Source organism: Buceros rhinoceros, unplaced genomic scaffold (assembly GCF_000710305.1).
Source record: "Buceros rhinoceros silvestris isolate BGI_N320 unplaced genomic scaffold, ASM71030v1 scaffold6539, whole genome shotgun sequence".
In the NCBI taxonomy this organism is placed as follows: Eukaryota; Metazoa; Chordata; class Aves; order Bucerotiformes; family Bucerotidae; genus Buceros; species Buceros rhinoceros.
Window position 1 is genome coordinate 23,032 of NW_010433182.1, and position 9,614 is coordinate 32,645.

The following is a 9,614-nucleotide window of genomic DNA, read 5'->3' on the forward strand; positions in this document are numbered from 1 at the left end:
TCCCTCTCCCACACATACAAAAGCTTGTGTGTGCTCTGTCTAAACAAACGAGTTCGTATCTTTTTCACAACACAAGGACATATTATAGATAATTTAAGCTTCAAATGTTTCAGAGACATCTTGTAGAAAAATCAATGCATACCAGCAAGAAAGCAAAGGACCTGATGAATCAAACTATGAATTCTGATACCCCTCTTACATAACAGAGGACAAAGTCAAATTTACTTCCAGAGGAGGAAGATGGAAAAAAATTGTTAGATAAAATAAATACCTGCATAAATTATTTTTATTTAGTTTTTTTTAATTATCTTCCACTTCCATGTTTAAATGCCTGTAATACGCCATACAAGAGAGGCACAGAACCAAAGCCTGAATGGCAAGAACCTTGTAAGCAATTTTTTCTTGCCTTTAAACACCTGGAGTACACAAAGCATGAAACAAGAGTAAAATTTAGAGATTTTCTATTACGTTCCTAGCACCACTTACAGCCTTTAAATAACCCACTATCCATTATCAGCACATTACTCTGTGTATTTTATAGTACAGATTGGTGTTCTTCTGCTGATGTTAGCAATTTCCTAGACAGTGATTCATTAGATGCTGTTAACGATACTGAACCAAAAACCCTAAGAGGTGCCCATTGCACTGTAATGGGTGCTCCTCTTGGTAGATGTCATGCATTTATAGCATCAGTGTGATGACTTATATGGGTGAACGCAATTATCTCTGAACTGGAATACCTGTCCAAAAGTAGACGAGAGAAGTTCGAAACACCAGTAAATGACCTCAGAGTTATTAAGACAAGTTAATGGCAGGAAAGTTCAATCAGGGTTGTAAAACACAAGGATAGTGATTAAATCTCTGGTTTATACAGTCCTAAGATGACTATCACTGGTACACAGCAGAGTGTCACACTGTTCTAAACATCTGCTTTTGGTCAGTATCACCGAACTGTGTTATGTGAATTTGCACAACTGGTGCACAAAACAAACAAAAAAAAACCAACAGAGAAAAGTTTGAGATGGGTCTTCTACTGGTATACAGGACATCATTACTAGGAGACTGTCAACAATTCCTTCAAAACACACATACGCACCTTCTTCACAATGATCATTTTAGCTTCAGCTCAGAGTCACCTCCAATTAATCCCCTATCTATATATAAGGCACAGAGAACAGAGGCCTTTGCAGTCGAAAAAGCTCTCCTAAGAATCACTCACCAGCCTGGCTGTTGCGTTTCGGCCTCCAGATGCCAACACTCTGATGAACTTCATAGCAGTAGCACAAGCAACTCCATGGAGGCTGGTGAGTAAACACCCTGGTTCAGCCACTTGGGGATCCCACTGAGTAGGGAGAAATTCCCTGACAATTGTCTCAATCAGCCGAGGGCAGTCAAGCAGCTGCAGATAAATAGCAGGCAGCACGTAACTAAAGGTATGCAATTGTGTAGACATGCAGAAGTCATGCAAAACACACCAATTTGTCTCATCTCCTTGCCATAACTTTACCTTGCTGCTTTTTTCCATTTTTCAAACCTTACTCTATCATTCCCGAGCTCCTGTACAATGGGAGATTTACCTGGCTGCATGCTTCAGAGGAGTGCCTTGCTATGTGGGTGAGGATGTGCAGTATATCCAGAACTACTGTTGGAACAGGTCGTACCACCTCCAGGATGTACCTTAGCCGGTGTTGGATCCGTGTCTTGAGCAGTCCCTGAGAGGAAAAGAAAAAAACAAAACACCACCCCCCCATCATGATCTTAACAACTGCTCTCCGAAGTGAAAGACAAAAGCAGATTCAATTACATCTTCTGCAGAGAGACTGTTTTAAAATTACCAGTGAGGAAAACAAAAGAAGTAAGTTTCTGCTGATTTGCCAGTACACTAGCAAGAACAACTGAACTTCTCTTCCGAATGAGACCGTTGGTAGGGTTTGAATACTTGTGTTTTCCAGAGTATGAAACTGTAAATAACAGGGAATAGGAAAATAACCTTCCCTGTAAAGGACTACTGAAACCTAATGGGGCTGAAAAGTGTTCTCATGCTCCTTGAATCATTTTGGCTAGATACCACCCCCAGCTAATGCAGCACTCTGATAGTATCTGTTACGTCAGAGAAAGCTGACGGAAGCACAGAACAGACACGAATTCCTATTTTGCAGTAGGAAGAGAGAGATGCAGAGAGATTACGTGGTTTCTGTTATGGTTCACAGAGAAGACCGTGATCAGTGGCGGTGCCAGGAAACAAATCTCCAGTTTAAATGACAGTGTTATGCGTTCCTAGTTCTGGAAAAAGGCAACTCCTTACACCTGAGTTCTTAGTACTGATACTTTTTAAAAGTTGCAAGCAAACAGGGTTGTAGTTCTAGACCAATTTCAGCTGTTAGTTTAAATACTCCTTTTCCTTCTGTGTGGAGTAATTGAGTTGTAATGGCCAAGAAGCAGATGCGAAATTAAATTTCACAACTGGAAGAGTGGAAAATTTCATCCCAAATACTTTCTGAATTTGAGCCACCAGGAGGAAATTCATTATGCTGAACCAAGGAAATGTTTCCAGAATCACAAACCGATCTCATGTCTTCTATCTACAACTCTCTAGTTAAGGTTTTTAAGCAGTGTCACCTCATAGAACACATCTGAAATCAGAGGCTCTAAACAAATCCAGATGCCCAAGTACTGTAACACATTTGTCCAGTGAAGCTTTTAAGCAAGTGCTATTCAAACACAGGCTCAAGCACATGGACTACGTGGTCACGGGTTTTAACGATTATAGAAGGCAAGAGTTGCATCAGCTTCATCGAGGCTGAGTTTGAGATAACAAAGATTGCTATTTTTATACCTCATATCAGGAATGTGTGATTAGGCATAAATACGTGAGAAAACCTCAACTCTTTATCTGAGAAATGCAAATATGACGAATGACACTGGGGTAATGCTAAGTAGCCACCTTATGTCAAACACAAAAAGAATGTCATTGCACAGATCTGACTAGCTCTGAACACTCTAGATGTGATGCTCATTTAAACTTCACAAAAGTGCATACAGGTGCTTTAATAACGGCTGGAACCTTTTCACTTCTAGCTTAAGCAACTGAGCTTGAAAATCATGTTTGTATGCAGTCTTTCAGCAAGTCTTATAAGATCATCAGTCTGCTGGTTGCCAGTTTCCCTAGAGAAAGTTAGAGATACTTAATGCTACTGAAATCATGGAGGTCAAGCCTCTACATTTTAAGAGATCAATAAAATTTCCCTCCTAGTAATATATGACAGAAACATAACATCCAACATCCAGGGAAAGTTCTATTTCTCAGTCAAAATGTTCTCAGTAGCAGGGTAGACATTTCAACAACACACACAGCCACTATGCAAAGCCTATTTTCCTAAAAAAATTTCAGTTCTAGCTCCGTGCTTACCTTTACAACATCGTATCGGGCCACATCTGCATCTGGTTTGTTTTCGTGCCTTAATTTTTTACCTTGAGACTTCTCTGTTCTATTTAATTCTTCTTCTTCTTCCTCCTCTTCTTCCTCCTCATTGTTGGGGACAAAGGGGAATGCAGCCATCCCTTGGTACCATGAGAAAGTCCAATCAAGATACTTCTATAAGGAGAGTAAAAGCACATAAAATTCTCACAAAGAAATTGTGGAAGACAAAAAATTTTCAAGGATGCTTTTGACTATAGGATGCTTTATTGATTCCCACCCAGCCCCAGGAACACGATAAAGGGTATTCTAAACAGGTACCAGTAGAATGCAATGCTTTTTCAGGAAGGTTATTTTAACCTATGACCCACACACACTTGGGAAAACAGGAAAAAGCAATTACTATGAGGTGAATTAAATTCACTACACAGGTTACAAAAATGCAGCTTAACTGGAAATCGTTGAAGATAAACATAAATAAACAAACCACACCAAGGCTCTAGAAGTTAAACTGGAATGCAGCATTTACTGGCTCTATTTCCATTTCTAGACCTGTGTAGAACTCAAGTCACAAATCACACAAAATGGATATTTAATAGTTGGTATGTTAAAACAAAGACTGCCTGGTGTATTTATTCATGTCTGTTTGGCTTTTGTTTGAACACGCCTCCATTCAGCAAATTAAAATTAGCTGTTCACAGCTAATCAGAGTGTCAGATACTCTCAGGTTCTAGGGCAATACTGTCGTAAGTGAGCTTTCAACTCTTCAGAGAGGGGATTGCTCCCATAGCAGATCTACTTCCCTCAAAATGCTTTAGAATATAAAAGACAGTAAACACAATTGTCTGCACTACTTAATAACTGCTTTAAATTCCCTGAACTAGCAATCAGAAATAACCACTACATCAGTCAGAAAAGTGGTAGAATTCAACTAAACCCTGAGCTGCTTTGAAAAATTTCAAATGCAAGTGCCAAGGAAGCAAAAGTTCTTATCAGGCATTAAAAAAAAAAAAAAGCAATATTAAACCATGTTGGTAAGTGAATGACATGGTCAGTAGAGGCCTGACTTTAGGGGATGAAGCTGTGATTCCATCTGGAATACAGAGTACGAGACTATAGCCTTCCTCCCACCAAGAGAAGGAAAAGCACAAGACAGAGTATCTGGATGTCGTATCATCGAAGGAAACAAAGAGAAAGGTTCTTCCTTCCCAGAGCCACTGATGAACGAACAAGCCTTCAGACAGCATGATTTCTATTTCACATGTGTCAATCTTCTGTGTTTTTAGTGGGGATAAACACCATTTGTCTTACAGATCCTGGAGCAAAAGGCCAGATTTCCTATACCTGCCTCAGAAACCTTTGAAACTCAGCAGCACAACACTCTAGGAAGGACTCTCCAAATGAGACAATATACTGACACAGCACTCACTGCTGCTTCTGACATCGAGAGAATCAGCAATCCCCGCTTATACAAGACATCACGCCACAAGCTTTGATCTGAGAATCAGAGCATTGCAGGAAGTTACACATCAGAGTAATGTCAGGAGAAAGAAAGACGATTCAAAGCATTCATTACCTACCACGGATGGGCAGGACTCATCTAGCAGAATACCATTAGCTTAGAAAGGGAGCTATTGTTCCTTGGAGAAAACTATCTAGTCCTTTCTTTCTCTTGCTTCCTCACTGGGGATAGCTCTAACGGCCTAAAAGAAGTTGCAGGTGGCTTCTTGAGATGCGCCCACTCCTCTATCACCAGCCCCTTTGCAGGACACAGGGGCACTCTCATGAAAGGAACTTGAAACAGAGTCCACAGTATGCTTTGTCTGTAATGCCTTCCTGACTGGACCAAAGCAGTCCACCTTAATCTTGCTGCTCAGGGCTCTCTAGTATCTCTGAACAGCCAAACAAGTTTCAACCTTCTGAAAAGGAGGAAAAGCATCAGGGAGAAAATAGACACGTGAGAAGACAAAATTAGGTATTTATGTGTGTAAGAAAAGCAAACGAGAATAGCAGAAAATGGATAATAGGAGAAAAAGAAAAGAGCATCATTATGAGGCATAAAGAAAAGTAGGAAGAATATTTCAGGTGCTCAGAAGCAGGAAAACTACAAAACAAGAAGCTAACAACATAACAGATTAAAAATCTAAATTGTACACATACATTAGTAGTGGCCTGATTTAGACTGTAAAGATGTCGAAAAGAACCTCAGCAGCCTGCACCGAACTTCATCATGGGGCAGGAGAAAAGATGTCTGAATCTCTCAAAGCAGGATAACACATTCCCTTGCCTGTCCCAAAGCACAGCAAATGCATTCTATTGATCATTAAGTTAACCAATACAGCAAGCCTTTGTTCAAGCTACTTACCGTGTCTTTTCATTCTGATTCCTGAAAACAGCTTAGCGTGAAACCAAGCCCAGGCACGCACTTACTCACCTCATCATCAAGTGACACCAGCAGAGCTCGGAGAGCACCAACAGATGCTGCCATGACATTATCCACTGTATCATCCAGCGAGAAGCGCAGCAAGAAGAGAAACCCCGCATCAAGCAGTAGACGCAGAATGCTGCCCTTCAAGGAGGAAGTAAAGTCTCCAGCTCTGGCCTGAAATGTACGGCACATAGAGCCAGTGTTAAGCGATTCAAAGAATGCAGATATAAAACCCAATGCCCAATGTGACTCTTAAGCTGGTATTCTTTATTACGACGTCAGATGCACGGGGAGATATTTCTTGCCTTTCTGTGCGCGCTTACAGGGAGTCCAATGACATCATTTATACTGTTAACTACTACATATGCATTATCTTTCCAGGAACTAATAAGAATGTTATAATTATTGCCCCAAATTCATTTACATAGTCCGTCCCTCTCTTGGGCATGCGCAGTGTCCTCTGGTGGTCTTGAGTGGTGGTCATTTGATGAAGGCTGGAGTCTTCCTCTTAGATGAACTTTTCACCTTTCCATCCTGACACACGCTCTCTTGCGTTTTTCTGAGACAGCATGTTCCTATTCCCAGTTAATTAACTTTTGCCTTCGTTATCTCCTTTAGGATTCTTTTACCCTGATTAATGGCTGCCTGTTTTGTCCAGTCCACCTGCATCCCAAGGACAAGGCCTTCATTTACGACTTAGCTGGTCCCTGTCTTCTCATTATTTGTGATTAGCTAGTTCCTGCTGTTACAAGCGTGTCTCATCTCAACCGGGTACATCTCAAAATTCTGTGTGTTTGTCTCTTCCCATTTCTACTGTAAAGCTGTTGAAATGTGTGCAGGTATTTTTCCCTCTTTATTTTCACCTCCTTTCACTGTACAGAGGCATGCAACTCTATCTCCTTAATCTGGGAAACATTTCTTTCTAAAGTCTGGACCCATCTTCTGATTTCATCCTGTTCTGCCCCATCATTCTTCTCAAAACCATTGTTTCTTCTTCTCTGCCTCCACTGCTGTTACGGAGGAAAGGTTAGCACTTCCCCGAAGATGTGGAAATGCACAGAGAAACAAATATTCATTTTGCTTTACGCTATTGGCACATTGCTCTAGGAGCAGGGTGATTCATTCTCGCCTCCTACACAAAAAGCACGTTATGAAGGCTCAGGCAACAAAAGTGAAATGGTCATTGCTAAGGATAGGTTTGTCACAAAAGTAACACACAGAAACCCAACAAAAGCAGCAACAGAACTGAAGCTGCAGCACTGCTGCTGAACAACACTTGGAAGCATGTCCTTCCCGAGAAACCTGAGACTCAGTTTGCTATGTCCCAGCACTTCTCTAACAGTATGGAGATCCTCAGTGAAAAAGAATGTCCTGCTGGTGATTTTGCTCACCTTCATTGAACAACAGAAAGCAAACAACTAGTACCAGAGAATCTGGGCCCTGATCCACCAGAAATTTGAGATATAGGGACAAATTCCATGTGAAGTGACTCACCTTTTGAACAATACGACCCAAGACCTGCAGAGCCAGTGTCCTCTGTTGAATAACTTGGCTGCGAGACAAATGAAAGAGCTCTTGGAGAGAATAACCAGCCCTCTAAACGGGGAAGAAAAAAAGGAATTTAAAAAACCCAACCCTCAGCTATAGATAAAAACAGGCCACTTAAAAATTAACTGTAAAACACTGCATAATGGGAGATAAACTGCAATCAACGCGATGTTGTTTACTGCTTTGTGGCAACTGCAAAAGAGATTCTAATCACTGATGCAACAGGAGAAAATTGAGATATATATGTGTATCTTTTTCCAACAGCACAGATCCTTAATGGCATTAAAGACAAAAAGCATTAATGGAGTTTTCTGAAAGTAAAATAGCCAATGCATGCAGACCCAACTCCTCCTCAGGAGCTTGTTTCAAAAGAAAATCACCCATCTGCACTTTCCTAAAGTTTTTGTCTCTAGAAAGCCTTGATACAAAAGGAATCTGCCAAACTGACACGGAAAATGGAAATGGGTGTACCCTGTCTACTATATTACACCCACCTCTGCCTCTTCTCCATGGTGATGCAGGCCTAGATGTGTCGGTAAATCAGCATCTGCAGGAATCAGTTCTCCTTTTAAATTGAATCGAGCTTGCATTCCCTAAAACAAAAGGGTAGAGGGAGAAAAACATTATTTCTATTGCCTTCCACTCCATCCATCACTTAAAATACCACTTCTTATATCAACCACTAGAAGGTGACAGTTGAAAAACTCCCCAGGCGAGGCCTCTAATTCTTAATTCTAATTCTTACTTCCTTCTTTCCTTTTCTGTTAGCTTTCAGACTTGTTTCATCTCAGATTACAACTGATAGACTCTCACTTCCTAGCTCTCTTGAGCACTGCAGACTTAATTGATCACATATCATCCCACCCTATGGAAGGAACTGGGGAACCTCTTGGTCTGATGAAATCTTCCAGACTGAATAACTAGAGAACTAGTTTTTGGAGCCCTCATAACTGTTACTGCTGAGAAGCACGATCCAGACACAAACATGAAAGTTTCTGCTTTCAAACCTTTTTGGTTTTCTTCTGCAAAGGTGAGGGCAAATCTTTCATCCATTCCAGCTTCTCAAACTCCACATTGTCCATGTGAATCCATTCCTTCTTGGGCTTCACAGGCAGATCATCACCTGCATCAGGGCAGGGGTAGGAAAAATTAGTCTTACCTTCCAAGGCAGAGATGAAAAAAATACTATTTCCTCTTTACTAACCTACTTGGCTTAAAGACTGCATCAACTTTAGGATTCGTGTAAAATAAGAAGAAAACAATTTTCAAGCTGTTGGCTGATGCATAAACATCAAAGGTTTAAAGTTGTTTTCATCTTTCATGAAAGCTAGAAGAGGAAGTAAACAGCACTGTAATGAAATTCACAGACAAGGCTCATTTGAGAGAAGTTGAACAGAAGTCAGGGTACAAATAAGGCAAACTGATCAGAACCAGAGCAGAAAAATATTATCAGCCCTACTTTTAAGAAAGCAAACTAGTATCATCCAAGGAGGGGGGTGTTAGAGGACAGGGGAAATTATTCGGAAGTATTAATACAGAGAGGTCCAAGCAAATTATTGGAAACCAGTATGATTCCAGCCTAGATATGCTAGAGAGAGTGCAAACACTTCTATTTGTGCTTTTGTCACGTATGAGATGCTGCTCTATGTTCTGTGTCCCCCTCTAAAGCTTTGAGGAAATCAGCTTGGGGAGAAAAGATCAAAACAGCGGAAAATTTACACAGCTTGTCTGAGAAACAGCTCAGTAGGGAAACTGGGCAGTTGAATAAGAATTTCAAAGGTGGAAGTACTAAAGGAAGAAATTACTGATTTAACTTTGTAAAGAGCTTTGACTGGAATTTGAGAAACAAGTATTTAAGCCTGATATCAAAGAAGTTGCCCTAGAAAAGAGACAGCTCAGCATATAAAAGAATCTCACAAGTGAAGGAACAGGAGAGAGGTTAACTGGAAGCGATCTGACCACTAGGAAAGATTATGCTTTGCTACTGGGACACTATCCCATACCGGCATAAGCTAAGAAGTCCCAGCTATCTCAAGAGAAATCACACATAAGGACAGGAAGAGGCAGTCTGAGGGCATGGAAAGCAATGGCATCACTCCTGCTGGAGCAGCCCAGAACTCGTTTGCATTGCAGCTATGAAGCCTAGTGCTCTGGTCTTCTCTTGCAAGGAACAATGAGCCCCACTGAGATGCTTGTCTTTCATCAGATATTTTCCTGCTG

General features: G+C 40.9%; 1 protein-coding gene across 2 annotated transcripts in view; it reads right to left on the reverse strand.

Annotated features, from left to right (window-relative positions):
- The window catches only part of RPAP1 (RNA polymerase II associated protein 1), a 39,965-nt gene that overhangs the window by 19,072 nt on the left and 11,279 nt on the right, over positions 1-9,614 (reverse strand). For both annotated transcript variants that reach the window (XM_010144015.1, XM_010144014.1), the window contains exons 7-13: positions 8,402-8,517; positions 7,889-7,987; positions 7,341-7,442; positions 5,853-6,020; positions 3,410-3,595; positions 1,578-1,712; positions 1,220-1,399 (exon numbers count right to left, since the gene is read on the reverse strand). In XM_010144015.1, coding sequence (XP_010142317.1) covers positions 1,220-1,399; positions 1,578-1,712; positions 3,410-3,595; positions 5,853-6,020; positions 7,341-7,442; positions 7,889-7,987; positions 8,402-8,517 — 986 coding nt within the window. The remainder of the gene's footprint in view (positions 1-1,219; positions 1,400-1,577; positions 1,713-3,409; positions 3,596-5,852; positions 6,021-7,340; positions 7,443-7,888; positions 7,988-8,401; positions 8,518-9,614) is intronic.